Source organism: Hoplias malabaricus, chromosome Y, assembly GCF_029633855.1.
Source record: "Hoplias malabaricus isolate fHopMal1 chromosome Y, fHopMal1.hap1, whole genome shotgun sequence".
Classification (NCBI taxonomy): Eukaryota; Metazoa; Chordata; class Actinopteri; order Characiformes; family Erythrinidae; genus Hoplias; species Hoplias malabaricus.
The window spans coordinates 4,951,308-4,973,175 of NC_089820.1; the positions used below are offsets into that span (position 1 = coordinate 4,951,308).

Here is a 21,868-nt window from a genome sequence, read left to right on the forward strand (position 1 = left end):
GTTTCCTTCATCATCAACATCATCTCTGCTGCTGCTAATCGACCACACTTCAGTTTTCTTTGTCTTGTGTGTTTTTTTTTGTTGTTGTTGTATTATAACCAGCTGCTCCGTATTTAGTATCTCTTCAAATCTAACTAGATTAATGTGGTAGAATGAATGATGTCTCATTTGTTTTCGGCTGTATTTTTTTTGTCTCTTGATCATTCTGCATTGTACACTATCACAAATAGTTCACTGGAATACTTAAGTAAACCCATGAAGATAATGAGTATATTATTGCATGTATTACGGAAAATTCATATCTTATATAGAACACAGAGTCAAGCATTTGAATGCTGACATGTTTAGAAAACAATTCTACAATTCAATCTCATCCTCTACAGAACACTAAAGAGCTCTAAATAAAACATTAGGAGCTTATGTGTATTCCTTAGACCAGGGGTTACGAATAGGTGGACCGTGGGCCAGGCCTGGAACCAGATGCTGTCCTATCTGGACCTGCACCTGTAACTGATAAACTATAAAGAGCTGTTTAATTTTGAACAGAGTATTTGTTTTAAGTGGCGTGACTCTTTTAGTCATTACAGTTCAGGTTTAGCGCTACAGGAAATTGCCAGGCTTATCGCATGTGTTTCTGCATATCACGTGAAGCTATACAGCTATACAGATCTGTGCATTATGATGAGTGCTGTGACTCCAATGAGTGACACACACAAGGCAGGGCTCCAGACAACACTGTCCAGAGGCCAATAAAAAGACCCCAAGGGACACTTTTGGGATGACCATGTTGTGTGAGGTAAATCCAGAAACTTTAATATTTACCGGTTGAAATTAGTTGTTTACAGATACTAGAAAAGTATCTCAATACTTTGTCATTAAAAACGGTACAATATCCCATATAACGAGTACTGGTACTTTTAGAAGCAGTGTTTTAAAATAAGAGCTGTATTTCCAACAAGTGCCACAGGAGAGGCAGTGTGCGCCGGCAGCGATTCGCCTCCCTAAATGATATTGCTGATAGTTTTAACGACTTTTCAGACCTTCTAGCGAGTTATTTAAGAAAACAAAACTCCAGACTAGCACCAGTGACTTTCTGTACAAACTTTAGCTACTTTATATAGAAGAGAATCGGCAGTAGCACAACTCGTTAGAACACTGGGACTGACCGTGAGCAGGAGAGACAGCACTCTCTCTGAGGCTTCTCTGCTCCTGGAGATACAGCTCCCTCAACATGGCTCCAGAAACAGAGCAGCACAGTCGGTCCGGTCCGCATGGCAGCTCACACAAACCAGAATGAGCTGTGAATGTGCAAAAAGTGCTGCAAAAGACATGTTTGCTTCCTTTTATGTTGAAATAATCCAATTTTCTGAACTCCTGAACTGAAATCACATAATTGATTGAGCTCTCAGCTTTATTCAAACATCAAATATGTCTTATGACCGTATGACATGGGCAAAAGGCGCAACTGGACCCAGAAATTGAGAAATATCATGTATGGTGTCACATTTTACAAGCTGAGGGCGGTCTACATAATCACTTGTATCTGCTTGTTGAGAACGTTAATTACTTTTCCTGATGTCTTAGGTTTTTTGCGATGGTATTGTTTCAGTATCGGTATCGAGATATTTAGGCAGGTATCATATGGAAAGTCAGAATTTTTTATCGTGGCAACACTAGTTGAAATATTCTCATAATGCTGAACATGGATTCTGTTTTACCGAAGTCCCACCCATCTGCATAAAGAATGGCTGGTTATGGGAAAGCAGTAAAGTCAACTGCAACTACAAAAGTCATTAGGGACTTTATTTAATTTAAATATACATTTATTTGTCAGAATCATTGTTTTATTTGTACATTTTACTTGAAATGAGAAAAGGTAATTTTAATTAGACTATTATTTGTAATTGTTTTTAAATCTTGTTAAAATATTTTGAAATGTAATTGGAAGTGTCATTTGATTTGACATTCAGTTGTTAATTGCATAAAATGATGCTATAACTATAGCTATATAACTATTTCAGTATGCAGGATTTGGCATGGATCATAATGCAGATTATATGTTCTGTTTTGGACCATGGCTTGAGAAATTCTTCTCTAACTGGACCTTCATGAATTAATTAGCTTTGCCTTAGACCATTGAAAGTTATGTCAGAAATAGAGATACAGTTTCAAGGCATGTAACATATCAATAACTCTAATAAATTTGTTTATATTTCTGCAACAGAGATATAGGCATAAAATGGTTAAATAAAAGTGCTTCTGCTAGGTGCTAAGTGGTTTTAAAGCCACTGGGGCAGTCTGCATTTGTGCTCCATCCCTGTATATTTCTAGTTCTGTGGGAAGAGAAATGTCTATGAACCAGTGGAAGAACCATTTAAAATTGATTGTATACATAATGTGCATGTCCTCAACAAATTGTATTTACTGTGTTGCTCCATCTGCATAATTTCCACACAAATCATATTATGTTACACAATTATTATGCTGTAGAATTAAATCATGGTGACAATTTAGATTTTATAATGCAGTTAATTGTTCCCTGAAAATCAGAGATTTATGGTCCTAAAAGAACCCTTAATTGATGGGTTCTTGACAGCAAACCCTGACCCTAACAAACAACAAAATGTTTTTTTTTTTTTTTGCTAAATTGTGTTTAGTTTTCATGTAGCGAACTCAAAGCCTCATCTACAAATCACAGCTGTCACTCATTGGAACATGGTTGACTTAGGAGCTGACACTTTAAAAGATCACTTGATCTATTGGAATATAATTCTTTTGACTTAAATCTCACAAGGGGGTGGGGGGGTGGGAGATTATCCGTACTTTTTGCTCGAGTCATTAAGACGTCAAGCCGACCTCTTCCTTTTCTGTCCACCCAGTGATTTATTTGACCATTGTAGTGGACGTAGAGGGTGAGAGGATGGGCTGATGGAGAAAAATGGTTTAGTTGAGGCTCAATTTTTGTGAGTTGACATTGACTCCTCTGTACCTGAGATTTTCTGTAGAGTTTGTAGCCTAGAACTATGTCTGAACAAGGCAGATATGAATTGCTTTTTTTTTTTTTTGTCTGAACTGCTACTTTTAGGAAATAATCGCATTCACAAATCTCTCTTTCACACTGCATGTATCGCAGCGAAAAAAATATTAAGGTGAATTTTGTGTGAAACCTAATTAAATGTTTTTACATTTTGTTTTTAATGAAAATAAGTAACAGTGTATAGTGATAACATAACTATATATAATCTAAACTAAATATATTTTTATGTGTGCTTATTTATGTTTGAATAACACTAAGATGCAAAGATTAGTTTGGGACATTAGTAATTAGGTTCGGGACAGTAAATATTCCAGTCACTTGCCAACAAGTTGGAAAAAAGTTAACTTTGCACCCTGGCAACAGTTTGAAGTGATTCGCTGCAATTTGGTTTGATACAATACAGTACCAAGTGATATACAGGGTGGGCCATTTATGTGGATACACCTTAATAAAATGGGAATGGTTGGTGATATTAACTTCCGGTTTGTGGCACATTAGTATATGAGAGGGGGGGAAACATTTCAAAATGGCTGGTGACCATGTCGGACATTTTGGATCCAACTTTTGTTTTTGTTTTTCAATGAGAAAAGGATCATGTGACACATCAAACTTATTGGGAATTTCACAAGAAAAACAATGGTGTGCTTGGTTATAAATTTATTCTTTCATGAGTTATTTAGTTTCTGACCACTTATAAAATGTGTTCAAAGTGCTGCCCATTGTGTTGGATTGTCAATGCAACACTCTTCTCCCACTCTTCACACACTGATAGCAACACCGCAGGAGAAATGTTAGCACAGGCTTCCAGTATCCGTAGTTTCAGGTGGTCACCACCCATCTTGAAAAGTTTCCCCCCTCCCATATACTAATGTGTCACAAACAGGAAGTTAATATCACCAACCATTCCCATTTTATTAAGGTGTATCCATATAAATGGCCCACCCTGTAGATTGATACAGTACAATATTGTTTGATATAAATTGTGTATCATTAGACATAATAACATACACTACAAACATGTTAGATACAATAGTGTACAATAGTGATAGTCCCATATAGCAAGATGTAGCTTTAACATTCTTTACAATATAATTGATGTGATACAGTTATGTAAGATATATACTGTATATACAGTGGCTTGCAAAAGTATTCAAACCCTTTAAGCTTTTTCAGATTTTGTCACCAACCACAAAGTTTAATGTATTTTATTGAGATTTTAAGTGATAGACCAACACAAAGTAGCTCATAGTTGAACGAAAATAGTCTTAACATTTTAAATATTTTAATCAATTAAAATCTGAAAAGTGTTTCTGAAATGAAAATGATTCAGCCCCCCATATTGATACTTTGTAGAGCCACCTTTTGCTGCAATTACAACTGCAAGTCTTTTGGGGTATGTCTCTACCAGCTTTGCGCATCTAGAGTCTTGAGATTTTTGCTCCTTGTTCTTTGCAAAATAGCTCAAGCTCAGCCAGGTTAGATGGAGAGTGTCTGTGAACAGCAATTTTCATGTCTTGCCAGAGATGCTCAATGGGATTTAGGTCAGGACTTTGACTGGGCCATTCTAAAACATGAATATTCTTTGATCTAAACAATTCCACTGTAGCTCTGGCTGTATGTTTAGGGTCATTGTCTTGCTGGAAGATGAATCTCCTTCCCAGTCTCAAGTCTTTTGCAGCCTCCAACAGGTTTTCTTCCAGGATTACCTTGTATTTAGCTCCATCCATCTTCCCATCAACTCTGACCAGATTCCCTGTCCCAGCTGAAGAAAATCATCTTTAAAGCATAATGCTGCCGTCACCACGTTTCACAGTGGGTGATGAGCAGTGTGGTGTGTTCAGGGTGAGGAGCAGTATTACTTTTCCGTCACACACAGCGCTTTGCATTTAGGCCAAAAGGTTCAACTTTGGTCTCATCTGACCAGAGCACCTTCTTCCACATGTTTGCTGTGTCCCCTACATGGCTTGTGGCAAACTGCAAATGACACTTCTTATATCTTTCTTTCAACAATGGTTTTCTTATTGTCGCTCTTCCATAAAGGCCAGATTTGTAGAGTACATGACTTATAGCTGTCCTGTGGACAAATTTCCCCACCTGTGGATTTCTGCAGCTCCTTCAGAGTGACCATGGGCCTTTTGGCTGCTTCTCTGATCAGTGATCTCCTTGCTCAATCTGTCAGTTTGGGTGGACGGCCATGTCTTGTTAGGCTTGCAGTTGTAGAAATCTTTTTCCATTTTTGATGATGGATTGAACCGTGCTCCGTGGGATGCTCAATGTTTGGGATATGTTTTTATAACCTAAACCTGCTTTAAACTTCTTCACAATCTCTTACCCGTCTGGAGAGTTCTCTATTCTTCATGATGCTGTTTGTTCACTAGTGTTCTCTAACAAACCACAGAGGCCTTCACAGAACAGTTGTATTTATACTGTGTATTTATACTAATGCATTAAGTGACTTCTGAAGGCAATTGCTTGCACTGGATTTTATTTAGGGGAATCAGAGTAAAGGGGGCTGAATACGTTTGCACGTCACACTTTTCAGATTTTTATTTGGTTAAAATTTTGAAAACCATGTATCATTTTCAATCCACTTCACAATTGTGTGCTATTTTATGTTGGTCTATCACTTAAAATCTCAATAAAATGCATTTAAGTTTGTGGTTGTAAGGTGACAAAATGTGAAAACGTTTAAGGGGTATGAATACTTTTGCAAACCACTATACATTTTATATCTATATCCATCCATCCATCCATTATCTGTAACCGCTTATCCAATTTAGGGTCGCGGGGGGTCCAGAGCCTACCTGGAATCATCGGGCGCAAGGCGGGAATACACCCTGGAGGGGACGCCAGTCCTTCACAGGGCAACACAGACACACACACATTCACTCACACACTCACACCTACGGACACTTTCGAGTCGCCAATCCACCTACCAACGTGTGTTTTTGGACTGTGGGAGGAAACTGGAGCACCCGGAGGAGACCCACGCAGACACGGGGAGAACACACCAACTCCTCACAGTTATATCTATATAACAACCACTAATTTTATGTTTCATTACCACTTTTTTGAAACAGTCATTTTACTTTTGAAACAGTTTCTTAGCAATTATTATAATCATACGCAAGAAAATATCCTATGCCAATCCATTAGTGCTTCACATAGGGCTCATAACATTCTCTTCTTACGAAAATTCCTGTTGAATCCTACACTTCAGCAAGAAGGTTGCTGTGGGCGTTTATGATCCTTTCAGCAACCAGCTATTCTTAACGACTACGGTTACTCATTGAGCCCAGCCAAACCCATTGAGTACACAAACAAGTCACTGTATCACTACTCCAGGTAACTCCTCTCGTTGGAGTTTTGCTGAATTAAGCCCACAACACCTCCAGAAGTCTCAACAGTGAAGTCTGGCATCCCAGACACACCCCCTCCAAGTCAGCTTTACAGTCCTACCTTACCCTTGACCATCAACAATCGTAAATCCACACTGGCCTCCCTGGTGACTAAGGCTGTACCCAGCCCCACTGACACCGTTAATGCATGCTCAGTGCCACCAGTTCCATATGAACTTTACATGCTACATCACCAACAAATGTAAAACAAAATGTTGTGCTCTTAATTATTGTTTTGTTTTACTGATTATTTATTATTATACTCTCTATCCACTCGAAAAATCTGAGAAGAACAAAATAATGTGATAAATATAGCACATCCAGTTTAAGGTGAGAAAGGGGGGAGTGTTGCTCTCCCTCTCTCTCTTTTCTTTCTTTCTCTCTCTCGCTTCTCGCTCTTGCCTTGAGGGGAGTTGTGGGGGCTACTCGAGCTGTGGGTTTGGGGAGTGGGCAGATGGGGGCAGATATTTTTCAGAAACAACCAGGAGGCTAAGGGGAGGATGAATTAATGACGAGCTACCACATGGTGCTAGATATGAGAGGGATGTAGGGATAGTAAATGGGAGAGAGTAATAGGGAGGGAGGAACGAAGGTAAACAGTGCCAGGTAGGCAAATGATGGATGGTGAAATTTGAAAAAACTGAGGTGACCTATATGTGTACTATTCTCTAGTCCATTGTTGTTTCACAGTTGTGTGAGTTTTTGGCTGTTCTTTTAGGCATGTTAAACACACACACACACACACTCACCGTCTGTCTGTCAGTCTCTCTCTCGTCTGAAGCAGCTATATATGAGCTACCTATATGAACTGCAAGATTCTGTTTAGCTGCAGGTGTTTGGGAGATCAGATGTTCAATATCAGCCTGAGTCACTGCTGCTAACATTTCACATCCGTGTACTCCCACCCAGAGTTAGGCTTTTGCTTTTTGGTTTAGAATGCCTCTTTCCAGGGGCGATTCTAGGATCAGAGCTTTTGGGGTGCTAAACACTCTGTGAGCCTAGCAGCCCTGCAGACTCTACACAGTACGCAGACCACCCCACTCCCCAACAAAAAAGCATTGCCTACATAGGTAATTTCAACATATAGACAACATAAAAATCAGTTACCGTTTAAGAAATATTTGTTCAGAATTTCGGACTAATCAGTTTCTCTTTTTTTTTTTTTAGGGCATCTGGTCATCATTTTCACCTTTCTCTCTCCCCTGAACTTGGCTGTTTTTTTCTTGGAAAAAATAAAATATCCATGGCTTACTGGCTGACCACAGACAAACACACAATGCATGTTAGGAGTTGAGGGCATCGACCAGCAAAGTGCAACATTAGATTAAATAAAGTCAGACTCCTAACCCCTAAATAACATTTAAAGGAGCAATCTGTAGGGTATTTACTGTACTTAGTCATAAAATGTCCAAGGTGTGTGATCATAGATTAAGGAAACAGTCAAAGCTAAAACACTACTGCCTCTCACTGCTTTGCTAAAGCAATATATTCTCCTTGAGAAGTGCCCAGTCCAGAGCGGAACTCATATGATCCCGCCCTCCGAGGTCCTGCCTGTGATCCTGCCCTCTGTCCATTCATTTTACAGTCCACTGTGTGGCCAGGTCTACAAACAGTTACGTGCAGCTATGAAATGACCAGGTGAACAGAGTTAATGTTATATTTTACCTGACCCAAAAAGCCCCACTGCCCTTCTTAAAATCTCCATTACCAGAGATGGAGGAAAATGAGAGGAAATATTAGCCTTGTGTTTGAAAAGTGGAGGCAGTTTACAAGCAGCAACACTACAGAACAGAGCCAGCAAATCATTTCTGAAAAAAAAAAAATGTAGAAGTACATATAGACACCTATGTGTAGATTAAAAAGAAGTAAAGGCCATAGGTTGTGTGTTTTATATAAAGAAAATGAGGCATAGAAACATTTGAAAGGACTGTCAGGACTGTGTTTCTTTGTGTTTTATATGAAGAAGGTTAATAACAATATGATTGAAAGGTGTAAATACCTTTGTTTTAAAGATTTTGATGCATATTCATGTGTTTCTCCATGTTGTGTGTGTGTTTAAACAAATTAAGGAGTAAAAATTGTGTTTGAAAAGCCTCTCATATATTTGCTGTGTACTACCAAGATTGATTTCACCGTTCCACCTAAGAATAGCTAAATAAGTGTTTCAGTAGGTTGATGTTTTAGTGACATGATGTACACTTGATCCTGTTTTAAATGGATAAAATAGGAAGTAAGTGTTTCAAAATGAGTTTTGTTTATAAACCTAGCGCTAGCTTTAGCTTCGCGTAGCTGTTTAACATGGAAATGAGTATTCAGTAAGTAGCTGGAGACCTAAACGAACCCATTTAAGGTGGAATTAAATGCTTGAATACGAAACTTGTGAATAGGAAGCAAGGATCTGCCTCCTAAAATGGCATTTATGGTTGAAGGGAAAATAACACCAGCCTTGTCTAGTCTAAATTGTAATGTGGTTTAGACATTACATCCTTGTAAATGCAAGGAAAACAGCATTTGAATTTTTCTTCAAACTGGTTCAAGCTTCACTTCTGGGGAGGAAAGGAGGAGGCAGACAGCTCTCTCCACTGTTTTGAAACTGTGTGTTATAGTTCCGATTTTAAATGGTGTCAGTATTACATTTTGCTCCTTTACTAACTGACTGATGCGTGATTCAGTTCAGTAAACATGAGAAGTGGCTTTAATGATAATGTATTGATACTGGCTGAGTGATAAAGCACAGAAATCCTCATCAGAATTAACATCACTTACTGAACTCACCTGTTAACCCCTTCAGTGTGCTCACGCATGGTTTCAGGAAGAGAGGCAGGGACGGTGTCAGGGCAAACACTGGATTATACTTCAAAATGCATGTTTGTGAAAACTGAGGAATAACTGATCTCTTATTATTGAGTGTTTACAATGGGGGTGAGGGGAGGGGGTGGACGTTGTTGTCAAGCACCCCCTCCCACCTAACTGTAAAGCACTGCGGGAAAACTTTGTACATTCTTTGGATTGTTTTGATATTAATACATTTTTTAAACATTCTTTTTTAGCTTATGAGACATTAAAAAAAGCTTTTTCCTCTTATCATTAGGGGTGCTTGCTCTCAAAAAAGGGAACACCCATGCCTCCTCCCTTCCGTTTTCTCTTTCTCTCCTTTTCTGTCTCCCCATCTTTCACTCTCCTTCTCTCTCTTTCACTGCCTCTGTTTATACACTGACCAGACATGCATCTTTTGTTAGACTGACTTTCCATTTTGTCAGCTCTGCTTAACATAGGTATAATCTGTAGTCCATCTGTTGATCTGCATACTTTAGTAGCCCAGTTTACCCTGTTCTTTAGTGGACAGGATCCCCAAATGACCCACTGGTGGACACACTGTCAGTGTTTGAAAACTCCAGCAGCACCGCTGTGTCTTACCCACGTGTACTAGCACAAGACACTAACACACCACCACCACTTTAATGTCACTGCCATGCAGAGAAAAATGGAAAGTTTAATAAAAGAACATGGGAAGGATAATGTTTCAAATAATAAATTGTGCTGTATTTAATATTACAACAGGTATAAATTGATTACTAATCAGGTAATTAACAGAAAATAATTTGACTGAAATGCCCATGCAAGAATCATCATCATCATTATTTCCGCTTATCCATATCAGGGTCGTGGTGGCAACAGGGCGAGCAAAGAAGCCCAGATGTCTCTGTCGCCCTCAACTTCCACTAGCTCCTCCTGGGGGATCCCCAGGCGTTCCCAGGACAGCCGGGAGATATAATCCATTCAGGGTGTCCTGGATCTACCCCAGGGCCTCCTTCCAATTGGAAGGGCCTCCTTCAATCACTGATCTCCTCACCCGATCACAGAGAGTACGCCCAGCAACCTGTTGGAGAAAACTCATTTCAGCCGCTTGTATCCGTGATCCATAGTTCCACGGCCAGGGCGAAATCTGCATTGTTCCTCCAAAATGTTAGGTTCCATTATTGGACGGATTCTCCTTTCAAGCACCTTGGCATACACTTTCCCAGGGAGGCTGAGGAGTGTGATGCCACGATAACTGGCACACTTTCTCTGGTCCCCTTTTTTAAAAATGAGAACTACCATCCTCGTTTGCCAATCTAAAGGCACCATTCTAGAGGTCCGGAGTGTTTTTCAAAACCTCTTTGAGGCTTCCTAGGAGTCATTCTCCATGGCTTTTTCAAACGTCTCCCATGCTCTGGATTTTGCTTCAGCAACTGCCACAGTTTTTTGCCGGCTGGTACCCATCTGCAGAATCGGGAGTTCCCAGAGCCAGCCAAGCTCGAAAAGCCTCCTCCTTCCGCTTTACAGCTTCCCTCACCCCTGGTGTCCACCAACGGGTTCTTGGGTTGCCACCATAACAGACATGACGAGCTTTTGACCACAGCTATATGCAGCCACTTCCACAATGGAAGTCCGGAATGGGGTCCGTTAAGACTCCATTCCTCCTACCTCCTTTGGAACACTTTTGAGCTTGTGTTTAAACATATCTCAGAAGTCCAATAACATCACACCACTCGGGTTCAGATCTGGCAGGCCATTCCACCCAATTACTCCTCTCCTGGTTTCCTGGCGAAGGGGCCCCTGTTGTGTGCACCCCTACTCTGGATTTTGCGGGTGGTGAACCCACATGATCCTCCCAAGTTGCCTTCTTGAGCTGAGCCCGGTCAGGTCACTCGCCATAGAACACCACCACCAGGCCTGAGTCCAAGGGGTAGGTCTCAGTAACCCTCTACCGGGCAGGGTACACTTAGTTTAGACCAGTCATTAGACCACACAAGCCCATCCGCCACGACAAGGCCCCGATCCAGGAAAAGCCATACAAGAATATAATGGTCTAATGATGCAAGATGTTTTAACAGTACACAATGTATTTCACAATATTTTATTGTTCTAAGGTTTAAAGCACTAGTGCAGAAATTGAAAATTCTGAAATTGTGACTAATTCTGAGTAAATTCTGAGTCTTTTTTTTTTCTTTTTTTCCCCCTGATTCTCCACCATTTTACCATTGGATGGAATTCACATGAAATAAGTACAGCATGACTGGCTTCTAAATCAGTGGAGAAGTAACTAGACAGTAGTGAAAAGAAAAAACTCCAAGAACATTGAACAATAAAAATAATTTCTCTCTTTTCTACTTGAGTGTAGTACAGTCCTGTGGTTTAAAATGCCTTCTTCCACTGGCTCAAAACTGCAGAAAAACAGTGTTACATAAACTTATATTTTGTCTCTTATTTCTGAGCGAGAGTGAGCCCGCATTGGGGTGTATGATCTTTTTTATGTCTTTTATGTCATACTCTTATTGCCATCTCTCTCTTTCTCTCTCTCTATTTCCTGTTTTTCTTTTTGCCCTGTTCTCCTTCTATTCCCCATTAGCTATCATTACCTGCACACTATAGCTTCTCTCTCGCTGTCTTTCTTGCTCTCTCATCCCTTTTCTCTATCTAGCTCTCTCGCCTCTTTCCTTGTCCCCCTCCCCCTTCCTTCTCTTCCCCCCAGTCTGTGTTTTTGTGGACGTCTAATGAAATCCCTGCTGAAATGGACAATTGTTGCTCTGAGATTATTTATAGAAATGAATAATCAGCCTTGTTGTTTGTTTGCAGTCCCCGCTTTAAAAAAATAATTAGTTTGAAGCAGCGTAGCTGGAATAAAGGAACCAAAGAAACCAAAACACTTGGAAGCAAGCTGGAGAAAGAGCTAGAGTAGACTGTGTGTATTAAACCCTGGCCAGATTTCACTGTAGTGTTCTGTACCATAACTCTGTTTGTCCCAGAGAGTATGCTTTGTTCTGAAATCTTAATTGACTTTCTATTGAAATCATATATAAAAAATATATATAAACAAGCGGAAATTTCAGATTGAAAGAGCCACAAATTTATTTACAGCCATGAAAATGTATCTCAGTAAAACATAGATGAGGAACCAAATGTTAATTTGCTGTGACATCACAACCATATATAGAGATGCTTTAAGCCTGGACCTTAATTTATAAAAAAACAAAAACAATTGCATTATAATACCAGATGAATATTCATCAGACAAACTAGCAAGTTATGTCCCATAATGAGCACAAGGTTTTGACCTGGCTTCCTCAGATATCAGATTGATATGCATCTATAGGATGAGATGAAACAAGCACAGCCTTGGCCTAATGGTTAAAGGGCTGGGCTTGGTACAGGAATTTTGCAAGTTTGATCTCCAAGACTGGCAGGAACATCCATGGCTCAAGGGCCCTTGAGCAAGGCACTGAACCCCTAAATGCTCCCCGGGTTACCCGCCGCTCTGGGTGTGTGTACACAGCCCCTAATGCATGTGTGTGTGTGTGTGAGTGTGTGTGTGAGTGTGTGTGTGTGTGTGTGTGTGTGTTCTCACTGCCACAGATTAAGGTTAAATGTGCAAGACACATTTTGTTATATGTTGATCATTATTATTATTAATAAAGAATATAATGTTGAATTTGTGTTAGCCCACACTTGCAGTCAGTTCACTAATATACTGAATTTCACATGGCTTTGCTTTGCATTTTAGTCAAGAAGCAGCATAGTAAAATTGCTACACTGAAATGTAATCAATATCCAGTCGCAACCTGCTGTAAATTTTGGAGGGCATGGTTGAGAAACTAAGCAGAAATAGTCGCTCTTATCTGTCTTCCACAATAAATATCTGTTCATGATAGAGTGAAAGAAAAAAATAAACGTTCCTCCTCCAAGTTGAAGGAGGTTTCCTTAGTTACAGACTGTGCTTTTCAAAATTGGCTTTTGGAGAACATGTGACAGTTTCTCATTCAAGGCACTCTTTCCACTCTGAAACAATTTCTGCCGAAACTGAGCACAAAAAAAGTTTAGTTGCATTCTATATTTGCAATAATGTTTACAGAGTCAAAATAAAATAATACTTCAATAAAATTCCATGATATTCTACTTGTTTGAAGAATGTTGTTTTACTTTTTAAATTCTGTTGTCAAATTCATCAGATAGTTTGGGAATGAGTAACAAATTCTGTTAATCTTCAGGATATTGAGGATTTCTTAGACTTTTAATTACTGGGACGTAAAGATTATTTGCTCATGTTGCTCAACATTTGCTCAGCATTTCACAATGTTGAATTATAAAATATTATATATCTTCTGAAATATTTACAATTAAAAAGATCCTTTCAAAATATGCGACCTGACCTTTAATTGTGTATTACTTTTGCCATTTTATTCAGAGTATGTTTTAAACCTTGAGACTTAATTGATCCTAAAGGCGATTTTAATAAACCTGAAGCATCTCGGGTGAAGTTGGGTTACTAGGCAGGTGGTAGGACAAAAGACCAATATGACCTCCTTACAGTTTAAGGTAGAATGGAAAAAATGAAAAAGAACTGAACTTATCAGTGCCTTCCATTTGTATTTCTGTGTTCCAAGTTGGAAATTTAAACTGAAATGCCCCCACAAGTCAGATTTCTTGCCCAGAAAGTCGGAAGAGCCTAACCAACCCAGATTTTAGAATCCAAGATGGCTGCTTGCACATCATCAATGTGTAAAGCAGTAGTGTCTGTCTACTTATATCTTCTATTTGTGTCTGTCTATTTAAATCAGTTGTACCCACAGTTCTGTTCTACTGCAATATGTGGAAGGGTATCCATGGTGTTTGTATGTGTAAGATATAGCTAATTATTGCTAAGAACAATTGTGTCTGATTTATTTCTCCCTAGCCACACCCCAGTTTGCCAATAGGCTGTGATTGGATAGGGATAGTATCATTACAGAATGTGTCACTGGCACTTTCACTGCACTGCTCTTTGACTGAAATGCAGTGATGTATATTGTGTTTTGTTTAGTCATGTTCACAGCTCTACCCCATTGAATGCACCATTTTTAAGATGATTGTGCATTTTTTTTATTGTGAATTAGTGTCAAACTTAAGAAACTGAGTGAAGTGAAAACAAATTAGTAGATGTTTTGCCCTAACCCCGCATTTTGCGGGGTAGAAACACACCTTATATAATCAGCTTTGTAAGTCTTGAATGTCTGAATGCGTCTGTGAGCTCCGTATACCGTTAGAAAGCGCAGATCCTACTGTTTCTAAAAATAGCGCTCTTATCGCGGTGCTGTGAAGCCTCTGGGAGTAATCCAGTGTAAAAACCACCTAAAAATCAAGGTGCTCCTTCAAAATGTGTATGTCATGTTCGTCATGAAAGATTCTAATGATATTCCCTATAATCAGAAATTAAGAGGCTGCAAAGGAACAAGAAAGACGGCGTTTACTTTAAGTTTCATTTTCACTCAAATGACGTCATCTCACGCTGTCTCGGGGCAGAAAACTATGAGTCATCAGCAAAAACATATTCCTATTATTGATTTATAGGTTTTCAAGGTTTTTGTAGGTTTCACATCAAATAATAATGCATTAGATCAACAAATATAAACTAAAAAGCTTAAATAATTATTTATTGTGTATTTTTATCTTTAATAGCTATATACATAGGGTTCATAGGGCTACAGGAACATTGGGTAAGATTCTTTTTTCTCTTAGTGCTCCACCTAGTATTCATTTTTACAGCACTGTACTGAAATCAATGGGGAGTGGAATAACATTCTTTTTATTCCGACTTGAAAACTGCAACGTTGCTAGTAATGTCATTTGTATTGCATTTAATATGTTTCCACAAATTTATCTCCAAACTTATATTCTCTTACAAATATAAGCTTAAATAGCTACCAGTGTTAGTTGGATGTATGAATGTGAAGTTGTAAAGGAAGTAGTATAATAAGTGTTTTTATCTTGGTTTTGAGGTGGTTAGGCCAGCAGAATGGTTGAGATATTTAGTGGCTTGCTATGACCTTCTAAGTTGTCAAACATAAGTAAATGTTAATGGAGCTGCTGCATCAGCAACAAGAACAGTGACATACCCTATAACAACACAGAAGTAAAAGTATTGTTACTTTAAGTACACCAATATTCATGAACGAAATATTTAAAAAGTATCATGACCAAAGTACTAGATTCCCCTTAGAGCTGCAGTGGAACTTCTTAATGCATCTGTCAGCATAGGAACCCTTTGAAACACTCTTCCTCTCTTTGGGATCCTTTTGTTCTGATATAAAATACTAAAGCCAGTCAGTTGAGAGATGGGAGCAACAACGAAGCAGTACAGAAATAAAGACAAGGATAGAGGAAATGGAAAACTGAACTAATAATACACTATAGGGCTGAAAGTTAGACACTCGCTCAATGTCTCATGTAAAATAAAGGCTAATTAGGTGGAATCTCTATTCTTCTGGGAAGGTTTTACACAAGATAATAGAGCCTTGCTATAAGGATTTGACTGTATTTAGCCACACAAACAGTGAAGTCAGGTACTGATGTTAGAATATTAGTTAGAGCACTAACTATTTCAAAAGAGCTTTTGTTCTGTTGTAGAGCTTCTTATTCTGTTGGTCAGTGTGTTTGCGCATCAGAACCTCAGCAGTGAAGTGTACCTTAAACTAGCAGAGCTATCTAGAAACCTTTGGATATATAAGGCTGGTGTCCTTTCAAAATATGTCCAGTTCAAAATATTGTGTGGTATCGTACTAGGCTATAGTGAATGGAGCCAGTGTAGTAAAGTTCTTTCCTCATAAATAATGCTGAGTAACAGAAGACACTCAAAATAGTATAAATACATCAAAAGTTTACTTAAGTACATGGAATAGTATCGATTTGTTTTGAAGATATTATTATTGTCTAAGTTTAAAGTTTTTGCCCAAAAGTGAAGACAATGTGACTTTTTTTTAATAAAGAAGCAAAATATGAAAAAAAAACACAACAAGCCGACTGCTTGAGTTGTCATACCTAAATGAAGGAGTAAAAGGGAGAGACAGATTTGCTGAATGTGAAAAATACCCCCGTCCCCCGTCTTTGTTTCGTGTTTTTGCTTTTATCAACGGATCTTTTTACACGTTTCAGTGCCACCACCTCACAGTCGTTCCACAGAGACAGGAGTGTGTTGAAAGCAAAAGCAGTCAAAGCACTCACGTGGCGCTGTCAGCGTTCTGGCGGGAAATTTGGCGTCTGTCGAATATCTCTCTCTCTCTCTCTCTCTCTCTCTCTCTCTCTCTCTCTCTCTGTTTTTTGATTTGCTTTTCTGTTTTTTGTTGCACGTCGCTCCCCTCACCAGTCAGTCTCAAAGCTGTCAGTCACACGGAAGCCAGACTCCATAAATAATGCCAGCTCCGTTAAATAATACACGGCAGCAGCCTAAACCCACTGTCTCTTTCGCGCTCTTTTCTCACTCATCACAACACCAGTGAAGAACAGTGGGGCTAGATGTTTTCACTGATCTGTTTTTCCCCCCTCAACTGTCTGAATTAAAGTGACAAAGTCCTTGTTTCCCCCAAAAAATGTTTTCATCGATCTAATTAATAGCATCAGTGATGAATGTGGCTGTGGAGTTTGTCCACTGCCATGTAAACCCATGCTTAATCTTTCCGGTGCAAAGATTTGCAAATTATCTGGACAATAATTTAATATTTTGGTGGTCTGCTATACATATTAAACCACTAAAATAACAGTGCTGACAATAAAAAATGAATGATAGTAGTCATGACTGAATAATATAGAACCAAGTAATGCATTAGGGAGTTCAGAGTTGAGTGGAAGTAGCATGTGTGGCAAGAGCAGGATTTTGAGAAGGATGTAATATTTCATTATGTATTTACATTTGCATTTTCACATTTACAGCATACAGCAGATGCTCTTATTTGTCTACTTATAGATTAAATCCTCACCAGTACAAGAGTTTAGATCCCAGAGAACCCTTGAACTAGGTTAGGCAATGTTGAGTCCTAGAAGAAGAGAAACACAAAACTCAGCAATTTATAACAAGCAAGAAAATTTCAGTAAATCTTCAGTGTGTTTGAAAGCAGTGAGGGGTTCTGCTGTTCATAGAGCCAGGAAAAGGTCTTTCCGGTGCATGTCATCAGTTTCCATTGCAGTCCATTTTTTGTTCTAAAATGTAAAATAAATTTCTGTTGAAAAGCTATAGAGAAAAAAACGTTTATGCACTCTACATAGGAGAGTAATTAAGTGATATCTATATGATGATAACATTAAACGGATACTTAGTACAGATTCTGACTGCCCAGTAGTCCTAACCTAGAATATAAATGGTGTTGCGAAATTGCTTATGTGAAGCATTTGTGTATATTTGTTTGTTGATTGTTTTTGTCCAGGTGAACAGGGAGCCATCACCATGTTCCCAATGTTCCTTCTGGACCATCACATGACTGCACGAGAGTTGGGCATGTGGAATGGTGTTGTGGCCATGGCTTTCAGTATCTGTGGTTCTTCAGCTGGAGGATTCTTACTCTCGCGTTACAGGTAATTGTCTTTTTCTTACCTATTACAAATTTTGTGGTAAGAAAACCATATAGTTTCCTCAAAGGCTTATCATGGAGTTTATCTCCAGAGTATTACTTAATTTTTTTTGTTACTCTGCAACTCATAATACCAGATGAAATACATATTACATATTTAAATCATAATTAATTAAATTCATAGGTGCTTTTATGACATGCCATCCTAAATCTATAGCTATAACAGTTTCCACTCTCCTGCCAAGGTTTTCTACAAAAGTTTGGAATGTGTCTTGTGGGAACGTTTGCTCTTTCATACAGAAGTGCATTTGTAGGATCATACTCTGATGTTGGATGAGATGACCCGGCTTGCAGTCTCCTATCTAATTCGTCCCAGTAAGGTTTGCATGCAGCTACTCAGCCATGGAAACCCATGCTGTCCCAGTTTTTGTTCTGCTGTTGATGCCAGAGGAGGATTGGCATCTGCATTTACTGAGTCAGCAGTTTGTTGGCAGCTTTTGAAACTGTGCATCATAGCACTCTCTGACCCCAGTCTAACTTTACGTGGTCTGTCACTTAGTTTCTGAGTTGCTGTGGTTCCTAAACACTTTCAATTTTCTATAATACTACTCTCAGATGGTTCTGGAATATCTAAGATGGAAAAAAATTCACAAATGTTTTTTTCAACAACGTTACCTAGCATCCTAGGTAAATCTGTGAGCACCTTATAATGACCCATTCTTTCACAAATGTTTGTAAAGGCAGACTGCATATTTAAGTGCTTGATTTTATACACCTGTGGCAACAGTACTGAATGAAACACCTGAATTCAGTGATAAGTTTCAATATGTATGTATGTGTATATATAATATGATTCATATTATTAATTATTATTCATAATATATATAATATTAAGCTTACAGAAACTAGGTCCAGATTCTAAATGTTAAATCCAGGCCACAGAAACAAACTTTTCATTGTTCACTATTGTTGTTCTGACATTGAAACAAATGGAAACAAGTGGAAACAAGACTCAAACGTTTCAACAGAGATAGATTAATTAGGTATCTACCTATAAACATATAATTAAATATTGTATCAAACTATGGCATTAAAGTTTAACTTATAAATAATATTTTCTATTCTGATGTTTACTTCCCTCTGCATTTCTTCAAAAAATAGTTTTGCTGCATATTTTGCTATTAAGTCTTTCACTACATAGCTTAAAGTTCACATTTGCCTTATACTGCTCTTGTCTGAGTGGGTCGCTTTGCATTTTGCCACTAAGCAGAAAGGATTTTTTTTGCACACTTCACACAGCATTCATGTTAGATTATGTAAGCCCCCTCACACACCTGCCCCCTCTCATATGATAGGTGGGGCCCTTGACAAAGGTGATGTAATGCAGTTCTGATTAAAAGCAGAATATGATATTTTATTTTTTATTTTTTTATCTGACCATTATTTTTTTAATACAGTCTGACCATTAAAAAAAATATACTGTCCAGAAGTCTTAGGCACCAAAGATGATGATATATATTTAAACTAATGCCTTCTCAGAAAGCATGGTGCTTGTATGAAGTAATATATAATAACAGTAAATACAAAAAAAAAAAAATATTAAACAAATAAGTAGGGATGCACCGATACCACTTTTTCCCTTCCGACACTGATACTAATATTTCATTTTCAAGTATCTGCCATTACCCAGTACCGATACCATAAATCCAGATATTTATATTGCTATACTTACAGATTTTATTTTTTTAAAGCAGTGTTCTGTATCACTAATAAGATATAATAAACCCGAATGAACAACATTTACTTCTTTATTAACTGCACATTTAAATTTTTTTTAAAAAGATTTAGAGCCATGAAAAAAATCAATATTTCCACAATGCAGTAACAAGTACAAGTAAGAACACATAGTCTAGCCTGACTGAACAGCTTTTACGATGTTATGAGGATATTTGTCACAAGTGTGAAATGCATTTTCTAAGGACTGCTGCTGACCTGTGTTAGCGTGCTTCTTTGTGGTTGCTTGAATGAAGTCGGTGTTCTTTGGTATGCCTTAAGCTGGGGTTACACTACACGACTTTTAGCCTGATTTTAAATATTTTTGCCTCGAAATCGCATTTCAGACCAGTCGCAGCATATCAAACGTTTGATTTTATTATTTTTATTTTTTTTTTAACCTGAATTCAGACTTAGGCGTGTAGTGTAAACTCTCCACCAACTCAAGGCTGAACCGGTTCCTTCAACAGCGAATGAGAACAGAGCACAGAAGGTAAACACGGGCGGGTGCAGTGGAGCTCTACAGCGAAGGACAGATAAAACTATGAAAAACTACAATATATTACATAGTGCTGGATACACATGACCTCAAATAACAAGTATTACCTGTAGGAGAACATGGTGCTCCACACAACACGCTGTTACAGCCTTTATTCCAACTGAATTCAAATTTCGTTCCACCTTATATGACGCAACACTGGCGCGCAGGGGGAACGTAGCCGCAACTATGTGCTATTCTACTAATCTCCAGCAACTGCTGCAGTGTGTAGATGTTTTCCTATCCACGACCCAAAAACATGTTTTTTTCTTTGTGAATCTATACAAATAACAGCAAGTTTTAAGTCCATATGTATCTGTCTTTCTAAGGAGTATGTGATAGGGTATCGATGCAACACTACAAATAATAAATATAAGATTTTTTTTCTATAAAGTAGTAGGTGTGAGTGAGTTTGAAGAACATTGTTTTGTTCAGATTCTCCTTGATTGCATGAATTTGTAAAATCATCAGGTGATTTGTTCTTGTTTACTGATGACTTTATTCTTCTGAAAAGGCTTTACAGCAGTTGTTGGAACATCTTTGTGAGGATTGGATGGCCTTCAGCCATTTGAACATTAGTGAAATCAAGTTGGATTATTTTCAATGAGTAGTTGTGGATCACAAACACCATTCCAACTCATCCCAAAGCTATTGAAAATACATTCAGTATTAATCAGTGTTCTATGTGAGATATCACTCCAAACACACAGTTATTTGCTCCACTAGTCCAAGCTCTGGCCAAAGCTTGGCATTAGCCATTGTGGCCTAAAACTTTCAAGCAACTGCAGACTTTTCTGTGGAGATTATACATGTTCCTGTCCACAGTCTGTGTACCTTAAATTAGCAGAAATAAGCTTCGGTACTTGAAAGATACGTTGGCCTTCTAACACAGTGTAAAACCTTAATTTTGGGCAAAGGGGAAAAAAAAACTATAATTGTTTGTAAATGTAATTTTTTTCCACCAATTGCCTTGAGAGTAGATAAAATATGTCCACATTTTTGACCAGTGCTGGATGTTTGTAATGTGTTTTTTTCCCCTTATATTAAAGGTCTCCTCCTTTTCTGTTTGAAAATGGTCACCTCTGCAAAACGTAAGCTGATGTAAGGGGAGGAAGTGTGACTTCTGTCAGAGTGTATGGAGAAGTATAGAGTAGGATGTGTGGAGTAATGTAAAGTTATTTGTATCTCTGTCTTTCTCTCTTCCTCTCTCCCTCCTCCTCTGAATAGAGGGAGAAGGTGTGTTTCACACACTTGCTCATTCAGGCTCCTGCTTCCCACAGATTAAGTTTCAACTGTTGTCCGTCCAGAGCTGCTAAAAGCTAATTTGGACACTTATCCCGGCCCCCATCTGAAGCACTTGAGTGGCCAAAGCCTGACCCTCTCTTAAACACAGAGATGGCCATCAGCAATTTGAGAGTGACTCGTTTTATCAGCCTACTGTGCATGATACTGAAATCACAATCACTGCCTCTTTCTATCGCTGCATCTATGTCTTTCACTCACTCTTTGTTTATCACATTCTTGTTCTCTCTCTCTCTCTCTCTCTCTCTCTCTCAGCAAATATATATGAACTCAGATTGTTCTGACTTTACTGTGCCCTTTGTTTTTATTGTATCTTTCATTTTATAAAGTTACTTAGAAATAGCATTTTCAACTTTTCAAGTTACCCCATGCACATTCAGCGATTTGAGGTCTGTGCTCATACATGGGCTTGGGGCAAACAGTCAGTGATCCTGGGAGCACCAGCCTCTCTGATTTGCAGATA

General features: G+C 38.5%; 1 protein-coding gene across 1 annotated transcript in view; it reads left to right on the forward strand.

Moving 5' to 3' along the window:
- The window catches only part of LOC136679487 (major facilitator superfamily domain-containing protein 3-like), a 46,633-nt gene that overhangs the window by 6,281 nt on the left and 18,484 nt on the right, over window positions 1-21,868 (forward strand). Inside the window, exon 2 of the mRNA XM_066658024.1 lies at window positions 17,649-17,796. Coding sequence (XP_066514121.1) covers window positions 17,649-17,796 — 148 coding nt within the window. The remainder of the gene's footprint in view (window positions 1-17,648; window positions 17,797-21,868) is intronic.